The following is a 14,100-nucleotide window of genomic DNA, read 5'->3' as shown; positions in this document are numbered from 1 at the left end:
TTTGGCTGAGAGTTGTGTCCAGGAGGCTCGTGGAGGGGTCAGTGGGGATGTCCCCCCTGAGGCATCCCCTGGTCCTCCCTTAGGTCCTCCCTCCTGGGAGGGGGAGGTAGGGAGGCTCTCATCACTCTCGAGATGTGCTCTACCCTGCAAGCCAGTAGCAAGCCCCCAGCCAGGTCTCTTGCAGGGAACCCAAGAATCAAAAAAAGACAATGTTCTGACAGCCTCTCACTCCGAAAAACAAAAAGAAAATCCAATCACTGGGTCAAAACATATCTCAAAAAATATGGCTACTATTCCTGATCATGATTTTACCGCTGCCAAGAATGTGCTTTTTTTTTTCTTTCTTTTTCCTGTGGGGACCAACGATGCGTTAGAGTCTTAATATTTTCTTTTGATTTGCAGATCACATCCTATTTTATTGCATAAAGAGTAACGAAAGCTACTAATGAATAATTATTACTTCATAAAATAAAGGGAAGGGGGAGACCCCTGTGCAAGAGCGGAATGCTAATTTGGCCAACGAGGGCTGGTCAGGCAAGAACAAAATAAAATAAATAAACCGTTGTAATTTGCCCGCTGCAGCCCACGGAGTAATGGCTTATCAGACACCGACTTCCCCACCCTGTGCATTTTTTTTTTTTTTTAATTTGAGAAGAGCAAGGATTCTGAGCCCCTTGCATTCACCCCTGGAGGGCGGGGGCGGGGGGGGGTGCTGGCTTGGTAGTTAGTCCAACAGGCTTGACTTCCAGGCCAGCCAGGGCGGTTTCCCCATTCAGCCGCTCGGGCTGCTTGCAGGGCTCGCTGATGCCTGCAGAGCCAAGGCTGCACCCCGGAGCCTAGGGGCGCCTCGCCGCCTCGCCTCTCCGCCGGAGGTGAGGGTGGGGGTGAGGGTGGAGGCCCCCCCGGAGCCACCCCGCCCTGGGGCGCTGCAGCCCCCAGCTCCCCATGCCCCCAGCCCCAGGCGCCGCCGCCGTCTCAGCGCTCTTGCAAGGGGGGGAAAATCCCATTTCTGTGTTTATTTGCCAAAGAGCCGGGCCAGCAGCCCGCCACCCAAATCCGGGAGTCCGGGTCCCAGCTGGGCAATCGCCTTAATTGTGCCCCTGGCCCGGCGCTGGCGCAGGCTGGCGATGTGGGGCGCTCTCTCGCTGCCTCGCCCGCCCCGCGGAGATTCTGTAGCAGACACAATTTGAATTTTGGTGAGTCGTTTTAGAGGGGAGGAAAAGAGAGAGAGAGAGAGAGAGAGAGAGAGAGGAAAAAAAAAAGGCAGAGGGGAGGGGAAAAAAAAAGCAACCCTGCCCCTGGACCCATTTGACAAATGAGGAGGCGCGCAGCATCAGCACCAACGGAGTGAGCCTCAGTGTGAGTCAAATCTCTCTCTCTCTCTCTCCTTTCTCCCCTCCCTCCCTCTCTCTCCCTCTCTCTCTGGCCCCTAGCTTTCTCCCCCACCCCCCCACCCCACCCCCTGCATCTCCAGGAGGGCATCCACCCTCTCCCCCTTCCCTACAAGTTGCCTCTGCCTGTGCTTGTCATCTTCCGGGTTGGGGAGGGGGTTGGGGGTGGGCGCGTGGGGTGGGGGGCACTGTCCACTTTTCGGGGCATCGGAAAGCAGGCCCAACAGGCCGGGGAAAGGGCACAGCCACCACGGCCCCAAAATAGTTTCCTGGCCCCCTCTCTCCTCTCTCCCTCTCTCTCTCTCTCTCTCCTCTCTCTCGAGTGTCTTAGTTGGAGGCAGATGAACGCCACCATCTAGCAAAACCCGAAGGGAAGGAAGCCAGCGAGGAGGGACTGGCGCGCGGGTGCGGCGGGGGGAGGGAGAGCGAGCAGAGGAGGGACGGCCACCGGGTTTTGACTTAGATAATCAGCAGAATTAAAAAGGAGGAAAAAAACAAAATTGTAGCGACCAGTGCAAAGAGCGGCGCGGTTGCATGCGAGCGTCCCCACTCGTGCTCGGCGGGCGCCAGAGAGACACGATGCAGCATCCTCTGACGGGGGCCACCTGCGTGGCGCTCCCCAACGTGGGCATGTGTCCCCAGCTCTCGTGTGCCTTGACTTTTATGTACTTACAGCAGGTAAGGCGCGCTCTTCCCTCGGTGGCTGCCTCCCGGGCTCCGCGGACTGGGTACCCGCAGCACTGGGCTGCGCCTTTGCACCTTGGGTGGGTGGGTGGGGAGGTGGGTGGGTGGGTGGGTGGGGAGGGGGCTTGTGCTTTCGGGCGGGAGGGGTGGCTCCCTGCGCCCGCGCCCCGCTGGCTTTGCACCTCTCTGCACACGTTGCCCCATTCGGAGCCTGGGTGCCTGGGAGTTTAAAACTGCATTTTCCTGACTTGCCATCTCTCTGGTGTCTGCGGTCCGGTGGCGGCCTGAGTCTAAGACCCTTTGATGCTGAGAGTTTGGATCTGTGTGGAGGCGCTCGCATGCCTGGAGTTTGAATTTAGCTGTTTTAAGAGGGAGTGAGGGGAAAAAAATAAAAAAAAAAAAAACCATGTATGCGTGTGTGTGCTCAGTATTTTTGTTTTCTTAAGTTTGTCTGGGTTGTGCTTTATTCAGTCCGCTTGGGATCTGAGCCTTTGGGTTTCTGGAGCGTGTCAGCCCTGGAATCTGCCTCCAAACTCTCTGGCCATGCTGTGATGAAGGCAGTGGTTTAGGATGCTGTCTTTGTTGGCATGTGTAAAGGCTTTTTTTTTTTTTTCCCTTCCCTCCTCCACTCCCCCTTAATGGTCTTATTGAGGGATTCTGTTTGTTTTATTTTCCATTCTGTGTACATGTCGGAATCTCTCATTGTGTTCCTCTCGCTCTTTCTCTGTTTGCCTTGGACCCTCACTGTCTTTCCCTCTTTACTAGGAGGGCTGCTGCCTAAAACGGTTGCTGGGCTTGGGAAGCAGCCCCACGTCGCCTGGTGAGGGGACGGGTCCAGCTGTCTGTCTCTGGGCAGAGGCTGTCCATGTGAATGGGCAGGGTTAGGAGGATTTTGTCACGAAGGTAGAGTCCTGTTCCCTTCCCGGCATCGCCGTCCTGTTCTGTGAAGAGTTAACCGTGGTTGTAGTCATTTTATCTGTTTTTCGAGGGACCCCCTTTAAGAGTACCATTTGTTAACTGTGTGTGGTTGTAGCTGACAAAACTTCCTTCACAAGTGTTCAGAGGGGCCTCCTTCTCCAAAGACCCCTCAATTTCAGTCTGTGTTGTAGGAATATATGTATTCGTAAGATGCCAAAATTCGGTTTGGAACATTTGGGTAATTTGTTATCAAGTTGGTTGCCTCCAGAGAATGTTTCTAAGGCATATTTTCTGTTTGGAAGTCTTTTGGAGAACAGCCTTTTCTTTTTGTTGTTTGAATATCTTAGTAACAAATTGGTTTATCCTTTTAAATATTGTTTTATTCCATTTCTCATTAAGTAAATTGTGCCAGGAAACATCTCCCAAGAGCCTATTGGTAACATATTATATGATTCATCTGCTTTTACCCTCTCTGTACCTTTGCTGTGAATGCCTCTGTGTGTGTGTGTGTGTGTGTGTGTGTTTTACACCAGTTACCCACCAGAAGAGTAGCCTAATGAGCGTTTCTACAAATGCTAAGCCTCAATTGAATTGAATCAAATTATTAATATGAGTTGATCTTTTGCCTCCTCTGTTCGCTTCTTTCATGTTATTTATTAATTAATTTGAACAGCATCACTTAAAAGTACAGTGCCATAGGTATTTGGTGTTCTCACTGTTTCTTTGTGTACTACTCTTTTTTTTTTAATAAATTGATGTTTCATCCTTCTAGATTGTTAAATTGGCTTGCTCATTTAGGCACAACTTAGGAGAGAAGGCAGGGAGTTTGAGTGAGAGGTTATTCTTGCCATGAAAAGGACAAGTCCATGGGATAAATGCAGATGTCCTCAGCATCCTCCAGGCAGTCTCTTCTAGGAGGGAAAACACTCCTGCCCAGGAAAGGGGAGGCTCAGAGGGAATGTTGGCAGCCATAACAAATATTTAGAAGTGACTAAAGCAGCATCATGGCTCCATATGAAGATAGATGGAGGTGGGTTTTGAAATGTGCTTTGGGCAGCAACCCCCCCCCTCCAGAAAGGGCTTGTAAGGCTTTCAGGGAAAGTGTTGAGAAAAGGATACTGTGACACAGCATCAGAAGGCGATGTGTGTGTATGTATGTGTGTGTGTGCACGTGTGTATTTTTTCTGAGTTTCACTAAATGTCTAAAGTACAGTACAGGCAGACAATTATTTTTGCCTGTCTGGTTGAGAATCGGGTTTTCTAGCCACACCTCCCATCCTGCCTAAGGCTCATGGTCAGGGTGGGAGAGCCATACCTTCAGGTCATCTCTACCCCTCGGTGTTGCCATGACGGTTTGTGTAGAAGTCTCCTGTCATTGCTTTTATGGAACAGTCTGGACAATTGGCTGATGGAGGGTGTGAAGTAGTTCCCTTCAGTCTCCACAGACCACTTACTGATACCATCTATACGTTGTCTTCTATCCATACATCCCCACTTTATTTCCTATCTGCTGTTAATCTATAGCTATCTCTATAGACTGTACCTCTATTTAATTTCGATGATCAGAGGGCTAATGTGTACCCTCAGAGTATGCTGATCAGATGGATGAATCAGGAAACGTCTGTAATAAATAACGCCCTTATGAGAAAGATTTTATTTTATTATTATTTAGAAATATCCTATTTCCGGAGTCCTTGTCATTTCAGATCACCAGTTACATAAGAAAATAATTAAAACACAACGATCTTATTTCGGAGGCTTTATCATTCTGTTTTATAAATGCACACATTCTGATCAGAGGCCACCGCGTCTTCACGGAAATGTATTCTCCTGGAATGAAGTTCATATGGCACTTACCTCTCATCTAATATCTAAGGAAAATCCCTTCATCATCTGCTTTCTTTGATTCAGCCATGCCACGACTCCAGCCTTTCTTCCTAAACTCTCCCAGATTTGTTCCTGAGACAGTTCATAAAAACAAAAATCAGTTGGGATACCCCAACCCCTGAGTCTACTGTGAATGAACCAGGGAGAATGACATAACCCTTTTGCCACAAAGAACTTATTTATTCAGACCAAAGAAGAGGCAACTGCAGTGTTTAAATTCTTTGACTGATTCTGTGTCATTTATTTATATTCCCCAGTAACTCTGCTTTAGATAGATATTTCCCTACAGTTGTGGTTTCTTTCTTTCTTTTTAAATCTTTCTCCTCTCTCTTAACACCAGAGGTGGTACTACAGTTTGGAATTGCAAGATGGGATAGATATCAAATCCAACGATGCCATCATGTGCCTATGGCACAATATGCACACACGTGTACCTACACACCTGTATACCTCTGGTATATGGCATCTATCTCGTGCTACTTGTAGACCATTCTCAGGTGGAAAGAAGAGGCAAGCACTAGCCTCTGGCTTCGATCTTGCTGTCCAGGGAAAGTCCCTGCTTCAGCCTCCATTCCTGATACACTGCAGTGGCTTTAGTGAGTGTCTCCTTTGATGGCAAATCTTCTCCCACGGAAGAAGAACTGCAAACCCACATATGTGCGATACAGACTCTTCTCAGGGTTTCAAAGTGGGTATCCATTTAAATATCCTTGCTTTGAGGGGAAATTCTGAATACGGATCCCAAATCTGGGGAGATTTCTACAAGCTGGGTCAGAAAAAAATGTGTTTGTTTTTCATGGAGAAACAGAAAACAACCACACACACACACACACACACACACACACACACCCCACAAAACTCTAGAGATGTCTTCCCATCTTAAGTCACAGGTTGCACACCAAAGAGCATCCGTCACATGCTGAGGTATGGCAAGGCTATGGACAGAGTGGACGAGGTTTGTTTTCTGACACACCGTGTGTGTCAGATCGCATCCAGAGCTGTGATTCACACGGAGTTCTAACTCCCTGAAAGAGGATAAGTAGCATATTAACTTAGTTTTCCCTATTTCTACACCACCATCAGTGTCTCCCAGTTCCTGTTCAAAGAAAGCTTCTCATCTGTCAAATCTTATTCACTCAGAACCTTTTTATCAGCCTAAATTTAAAAACAAGTCAAATGCTTAAAATCCACATTAAAAGGGGGGGAAAAGGGCCTTTAAAGTGGGCCATGCCACTGTCAATATCCAAAGATTGGCAATTTTTCCCACTTAATGATGATCCATGTGGTTTGTTTTAAATAGTGAAGTGGTTTGTACAAAGGGTAATTCCTGGTAAATGAAGCCATTGCTCACTGTGGACATCTTCAGATCGAAAGCAATTGAAGTGAAACCTGCATATCAACCCTTTCTGTCTCTAATTAGAAAGTGGTGCTCAGAGCAGAGTCATAGGGAAGGTGGGCTCTGGGAGTAAGGCCATAGGAGGGGGGACGGCCCCCATTCACCAGCCACGGTTATAAATTTGGGTAACGTTAGGTGGGCCATAACAATTATGGCCTCGTGGAAAAGTTCAATTCTCATTCCAGTTACTTACCTCGCGCTGCTCTGTCTGATGATTTATAGGGGGCCAAATGGCATTTTATCACCTTCTTTCTTCTTGGCTTAATCCCTTGTTGATTTATTAGATTGTGCTGTGGATTGGGGGTAGTCAATAGTGTCAATAACGCAGAAAAGAATTAGGATAGATTATCTTCATGTCTGAATTGTTTAAGGAATTTAAGTGGCTGGAGTGAGCACACTTCTAGGCCTGGGTGACTGTCCCATAGAACATAGGCCCCTATGTCTCTTTCCTGGAGAGATCCTGTGTCATAATTTGGCCAGGTAACCAGTCCTCCTGATTTCCCTGATTTTTTTTTTCCCCACAAAGGAGACAAGGCCTGAGCTGTTGGGCTCTCATTAGCCTGGTAAGCCCTGTATCTCAGGTGGGCTGGCTGGTGGTTCCTCCCAGATCTCTCCCATTTTTGGAGGAACCTAGGGTGGGGGATGCGGGGGGCGGTGTGCAGACTGTAGGGGGACTTGGGTTGCCTCTGCTTTAGGATTATCTAATTCGACACCCACCGGTGGAAACCGTAAGCATCTGCTAGCCTGCAGACCCGAGTCCTGCGCCGATCGGCAGCTCTGCCTGCCATTTCGCGGCGGTCTCCGTGTCAGAACATACAAGCGGCTGCGTTTCTGCCTCTGCCCAAGTGGAGGAAGCCCGTGTTATTAGTGCTCACGCGCCATCTGTTTTCCTTACAGCTGGCCCTTGAGTAATTGTCCGGTGGCTGATGGACTGAGGGTAGACGATCTTTTTTTTTTTTTTTTTTTTTTTTTAGGGTTTTCTGATTCATTTAACCAGGCTCTCTGCCCCCAAGAGGAAAACATAATGCGTGTTTATTCATATTGGCTGGGTAAAAACAGTGTAGTTTGTCAGGCAAATAATAGTCTTCTGGAAGAGAAAGACATTGCAGCATTGTAAATAAAATCAGGTTGGTGCGTCGGGGCCTAAGGGGGCTGGTTGATGCGCAGGAGATGTCATCCCCTGAATGAGGCAGAGCTGACAAAGCGTGGGCGTAATTGCCCCATCTGCAGAGACCTTTTTAATGGACGGAGAGAGGTGTCCCAGTGTGCTGTTTAATTCAATTAAGAAAAGCAAAGAAAGTTCCATTCATCGATAAAGTTTCCTATTTCCGGGAGCTCCCCGAGAGAACTTTGCCCGGCTGAGCACTGGCCTGTGGCTGTCTGCATGATGCTCTGGCCCCATTGAGAGAGGCTGTGTCAAACAGGGTCAGCTCTCAGGCACAATAGCTCAGGAGGGCCCTGGCCCTGGCCCTTCAACCATGCTGAGTGCAGGCGAGCTGGAGAAATGAGCAGCAAACCTGTAGGCCGCCCCTGTGGGGAGAGACTCAGAGAACGCACTTTCTGAAGGAGCCCCAAATCCAATCCCTGGGCCAGGCGTAAGGGTAGGAAAGAACTTCTATGGCTGGAACTTTCTGGCAGGGTTTGGGGAAAAGGGTTTCACTGCTACTTATGATCTTCCAGGCGTAGTGTGGCCCTGATCCATTGGTCCTGGCTGAGAAAAAAAGCAGATGACTACTTTCCATTGCCTAGGCTCCCACTTCCAATTCCTCTCTTGTTACCTTACATTTCTTGTATTTGCTCAGCCCCAGACACTTACAGAGCGCTTTTGCTATGCTTTTTTTCTGACCTGTTAGACTATAAGCAGCAAAATGGCAGAAACTTTTCCATCCGCAGAGACTTCTCTACCCACGATGCCTAGAGTAAGCCTGATACGTAGTAGTTGTTCAATGAAATAATAAAGCGAGGAATGAACAAATGCATGTGCGTGTTTGGACTTTCTAGAACCTTATAAGCAAAGGGAGGCAGTGATTGTCCTTGCTTTCTAGAGATCTATATCAATACACATTCAGTCCTTTTATTCATTCTTTCATTTGGCCATGCAAAACATTTTTGCCAGGCATTGAGAATATTGCAGCAAATCAGTTAGGAAAGGTCCCTGCCACCACGGAGCAGGCGTTCCACTGGAAAAAGAACAGATGATACAAGTTAAGTGAATCAAGAGGGCATTTTCAGATGGTGGAGAGTGCCCTATAGGAGACAAACAGGATGATGCATACACTGATGATGTAAGTGGGGGCAGTGGGGGCTATTAGGGCTTTTCTGATGGGTGGGCCACCAGGGGTCTCAGGAAGGAGATGATGATTCTCCAGAGCAAGGGATAAGAGAGCATTAGGTGAGTGATTAGTTGAGATGGGTGCTCCAGGGATGGAGAAGGACAGGTGTGGAAGCCTAAGGAGCAAAAGGGGGTATATGAGCCAAGAGGCAGAGGGAGGCAGCTTGTGGTGGAAGTGGGTCGTGTGCTGGTGTTTCACAGGCTGTTATCGTCTGGCACCATGCTGAAATGACGGGGAGTGGGAAGGAGAAAGGATAGAAATGAATGCCTTCTGAATAGGTAAGAGGAAACCGCCCCTGAGTTGTGGAGAAACCCATGGAACATTTGGAAACATCTTTGTGGGTCAGAGGTTGGAAGAGTAGGTTTCAACGGAAGCCATCAGGAAGGTGCCCCCTTCATGGCACCCCAAGAGAGAGGCCTGTTGATAAAACCTCATCGAAGTGCTTACAACACTGGGCTTCTTACGCTGAAAATAATAATCACGGTCCAGCATTTCTCAAGGTTCAGGCATTTAAGCATTCCCTTCCATGTTTTTACCAATCCACTCATCCACATTATCAAAAAAGTAGTATCATCTACTTAATATTTTTAAAATTAACTCATATTTTGAACTTAAAAGTAGACTTGGCCAAGCTGAAAAGAGAGAAATAAATGAATGTCATAGAATCACAGCTAGGATATTATTTTTTCCGATGTTCTTTGAAATATTTATTCACTCATTCATTCATTCATTCATTCATTCTATATTCATTGAACTAATAGGTGCCAGTGGCTCTTTTAGATTTTCTTAGCAAGCAGAAGCCTCTGTCCTCATGGAGGGGCCATGAAGTTGTGAATCCACATGCCATTTTGTGAACCATCAATGTAGGACCACGCTTTGGGAAACACTGGCTTTGTCCATTGGATTTCCTAGGAATCCCCAGTCACGTCTGGCCTGGAATTACTCATTCCTCCCCTGACCCATTTGCAAAGAGCAAGACTCCAGTTATCTGCTTTGTGTCGTCTGCTCCACTCTGACAGGGCAGCTGCCAGAGAACAAGGTAAAGGAGAATGACCCTATATTTAACGCTTTCGGAACAGCGTGTAGGGGGCTTTGAGATGATAGGGTTGAGGAAGGGGGTGTGGTGTGTGGTGGTCTCTAACTCTTGACCAGGCTCTAGGTGAGAGCAGCCTGGGCCTATGTTGATCCTGTTCTTTATGTTGTGTTTAAACACAGAATCAAAATTAGGAATTGGAGCCAGAGTGAAAAGCATTCAGGGTAGAGTGTGTTCCCAGGGATGTAATGACTTTTTTCCCCCTTTGCAGCTCTGAAACAAAGTAAAGGCAGCTGTAGAATTTAAGTGCCTCAGATTCCCCAGTACTGAGGAGTAAATGCACAAAAGGTTTAGTCCTAATGAGCCTTTTTTTGGGGGGAGGGGGCATTTGATGTTTTCCCAGGATTCACCTTGTGGACTGGATTCTCCTTATCAAAAACAACCACAGATAGATCCCTACTCTTCCCTTCAGTAGCTCTGCTCTGTGTTGCTTTGCCTGAATCCAGGAATGGGGCAAGCTCTGGTCTCGGGCAAGGGAAGGGCCGAGAGCTTAGAGATCTCTCCCCCGCAAGATGAGTTTTTCATTAATGGGAAATAATTTATCAACAGCTAAAAACAGAATGAATGTCCAAGGTCCACGATTCCTAGTTTTGGGGCATATCCAACTGTCCATCTCAAGGGTCTTGCAAAATTCAGAGGAGAAACCCACTTCCTTTTACAACCAGTTGGTGTCAGCTACCCCCCAAAGCAGAGTTTAAATATTGGTGTCTCTAGAGTGTCTGTAGGATAGAAGTCATGAGCTGAGGGCTTAATCCCAACTGTGTTATTCAATTAGCTGATCTGACTGGATCGAGCAAAGAGCAGGATGCTTTACTTGATTTGGGGCTTTAGTTACTTCTTCAGAAAAAGTAAGGCAGTAATAACCATTTCATAGGGTCATTTGTAAGATTAAGGATGATACAGACCTTCAAATTTAGCACAGTGCCTGGACGCTGGGAGCGGTCACTCATGTTTGTTAAAGAGATGACTGAATGAATGAATGTGTCAAAGAAAAGTAGCATCTGTGTATTGAAGCCGGGTATGAATTTTTCTTTTCCGTTTCTTCCCAATCTGCACGATCGGTGCGCATGGGCAAGGAGTCCCGGGGGGGTCTCCCTTGGGTTCTTTGGTCCCTCCCGCCTGTTCTGGGGGCCTTCTCCCTCCTCTTGCTGTCGACTGTCAGTCCTGCAGGTGGTGTTGGATGTAATGTGGCTGCACAGCTCAATTAATGCTCTGTGACAGGAGGAGGGAAAATAAAAATTGTCTAGCTCTTGTCAGTAGCAAAGTTATTTACTTTCAAAAGCTGACAAAATCACACTGCAGGGGCTTCATTTATTTCCATTCAGAATGTCATTATTCTGTGACGCAGGGGACTTGGGCACACGCCGAAGTTTCTTCCCCTAAGCTTGAGTGCACCTGCTACATCCCTTCTGGGTGCTATGGCACCTGGACAGACCCCCACTCTCAGGGTGGCCTGTCCCAGTTGCACGTGCATTTTCAGACCCTGGATCTTTTCAGTGAGAGGAAGCACGTGTCCTGCTGCCATCTGACCACTCGTCCTCTTCCTAATGAAGCATAAGAGCAAGGTGTGGGACTTCTAGTTTTAAATCTGTCTTCCTCCGAGCCACTCCTAGAATTTCTAGAAATGCCAAGGTGCCTCTTGCAAATGACTTTGCTTTGGATCTGTTGTCTCTGCTTGAACCCTTTGATAGGCTCTTTCAAACCAATGATCTGTATAAAACTATGCTTGCTTCTTTCTTCCTTCCTTCCTTCCTTCCTTCTCCTTTTTCTTTCTTTTCTTTTCTTCTTCCTTTTCTTTTCTTTTCTTTTCTTTTCTTTTCTTTCTTTTCTTCTTCTTTTCTCTTCTTTTCTTTTCTTTTCTTCTTTTCTTTTCTCTTCTTTTCTTTTCTCTTCTTTTCTTTTTTTTCTTTTCTTTCTTTCATCCTCCATGGCCCCCCTCCCTTTCCCCCCCCTACTCATTTGCAGTGAGGAGTTCAACTAGGAAGGGCTGAGGGGAGAAATTCTTTCCTTCCTGGTGCAATGGCACAACCTTCCACTGGGGGTCTCCATTTAGAGCATGTGACTGGAGAACTGTCTTTCTCTTTTCTCTCTTTTTAAGTCTCCTTTTGGTTCCATTCAAAAAGTGAGGGCTCCTCGGTAAGCAAGAGGAGATGCTGCGTGGAAAGCCCATTTAGGTAACCAGAGAGAATGCAGCCACCCTTACGGTGATGATGATCATAATGAAATAATGAAAATAATGAAATAATCAATAACTTTTATGGAGTGTTACGTGACAAGCACAGTACCAAGCACTTCTACAGGGATTACCTCATTTAATCCCCCACAAGAGGCCTCTGGGGAATCGATGGGAATCATTTCATTTTTTGAGATGCAGACCTGAAGGTAGCAGGGCTGGTGTGTAAAGGTGGCCAGCCTGGCCCTGGAACCAACACCTGCACCCGTCCTTCTGCCCTTTCCCACAGCCTCCCCGAGCTGTGCAGGCCACGGGCTCCACACCACCTACCCAGGCCTCTGCTGGGCCATCGCTGCCCTGAGACTGCTCCACCTGACAGCATCCTCGTGGCTCTTTTCTCTTGTGAAAGCAAAACTTGTCAGAAGGGGAAAGAGTCGGGCGGTCTTTCAACTCTGAAGCTTTTCACGATTGTAGTTTTAAGTCATGAGGAATATGATTGGATGAATCGCAGCACACACTGAGGCTTCCAGACTTGGGGAATGGGAGAGGAGAGAGCGCAGGGCTGTTGGGAATCTTCCACTCCAAGAATGATGGAGTGCATTTCTCCGCAGCCAATTCCAATCCCCAAATCCCCGTTGTGCTGAGGAGCTCTCCAACTAACACAGGAAATGCAGTCACTGCCCGGCACCGTATTAATGATTTATACACCCCGCACCACTGCTTTTGTTCACTTGTGGGGCCTGGTCGTGTTAATAAAGGAATTTCTGGGAGTGGGGTCCCGGCTTGCCATGCTGTTCTGCTCAATGCAGTGCAGGCTGCTCCATAAATCAAAAGAATTTAGTGCTTTACAACCTTCCTGAGCTTCAGAGATCATGTGTGCGTGTGCGCGCCTGTGTGTGTGCATGCATGCGTGCGTGTGTGTGTGTGTGTGTGTGTGTCTGTGTGTGTAATCAGATTCACCTAGGGACATTTTCACTGCCTTTCTATAAAGAATGAATGAAAGAGGGGTGCCATCTATCTTAGGTGCTTCAGGGTTGATTGGTCCGTTTCACAGTGTTATCAGGGCCCTATTTGTTTCCCATTTGGTGTTTATGCTTTATGGTGTTGTCAGTGAAAATGGGCTGACACCATTTTATTAGCATAAAGAGATGCAAGATCACATTAGAATCCCCCTTCCTTCTGTATCATCAAAAACAACAGACAAGGGAGCCAGGAGGTACCAGAAGAAGCACCACTATTTGCTACAAATCAGTAGGAAATTCAGGGGTTCTCCAAACAATGGGATTTTTGAGGCTTATAAAAAAACACCTTCAGTTATTCATAGAAAAAGAATGCTGCTTTGTTTTGAAAATGAGTGAAGACATTTGTTTTTCCGAATTGAGGATTCTGGATCGAGGAAAGTTTCTCCTGTCTTGTAAGCCACAGAAAACTGATTTTAACCTCAGATTTTTTTTTCTCTCTAATTAAAAGGGGAAAAAAGATATAATCAAATGGTATATTGAATGTTCAATGCCTCTTTTAAGATATTTGCGGAGAAAAGCCCTGTGTTTTGGGTTTTTTTTTCTTTTTAATTGTGCTTGCATTCTCTTAATTATATCATGCATTACATTTCGTGTGTGGTTATGTTTTTTTTTTTTTTTCCCTGTAGAACTAAGCACTGAAAACCTAACAGAAATCTGAGTAGGAGTTTGAGGCGAAAAAAAAAAGCAGAATATTTAGAAAATTGGAATGATACTTTAAGCATTCTATCCAATAGGATTGTTTTTTTGTATAGGGTGAAATGGTGATTTTAGGAAATGTGCCTGACGTAAAAAAAAAAAAAAAGATATGTGAGGCTTTCAGGAAATAAACATGTCAATTTGGTCGAATTCTTAAAAAATGTATGAAAGAGTGCATGCTATGACTACTGAATAGAGCCCCAGCTGACCCCTACCCAAACCAGGGCTTGAATTTGCTTTTATAAATGTGGGAAGTTTTGGCTAACTGGTTCTTATTCACATTTATGCTTATGAGAAAATTAAAAATGTTTCTGGAACCTGTGTAGGGTCTTAGCCATAATGAAATTGAGGTGAATACTCAGTTGAAAAGACTAGCTCTTATAGTCTTGTCTTCCTGAAAAGTAGAGGACAGGATGTACATATTTACATAAGTAAATAGAGAATGTTACAAAATTTTTTCATCACAGGAAATATGAGACAGCATTTTGGACTAAGAAAGCAGGTGTC

At 46.4% G+C, this 14,100-nt stretch overlaps 1 protein-coding gene across 5 annotated transcripts in view; it reads left to right on the top strand.

Moving 5' to 3' along the window:
• RBFOX1 (RNA binding fox-1 homolog 1) overlaps nt 1-14,100 on the top strand; it is a 1,434,482-nt gene that overhangs the window by 1,066,306 nt on the left and 354,076 nt on the right. The window contains exon 1 of one of the 5 annotated variants that reach the window (XM_041748016.1): nt 1,618-2,069. The exons of the other annotated variants lie outside the window; for them this stretch is intronic. Within the exon in view, the coding sequence (XP_041603950.1) occupies nt 1,926-2,069 (144 nt within the window). The 5' untranslated portion in view covers nt 1,618-1,925. Of the gene's footprint in view, nt 1-1,617; nt 2,070-14,100 lie in introns of those variants that run through there. 5 annotated transcript variants of the gene reach the window in all.

The sequence above is a fragment of the Vulpes lagopus genome, chromosome 3, assembly GCF_018345385.1.
Source record: "Vulpes lagopus strain Blue_001 chromosome 3, ASM1834538v1, whole genome shotgun sequence".
Taxonomy (NCBI): Eukaryota; Metazoa; Chordata; class Mammalia; order Carnivora; family Canidae; genus Vulpes; species Vulpes lagopus.
This window is presented reverse-complemented; position numbering and strand designations above follow the sequence as displayed.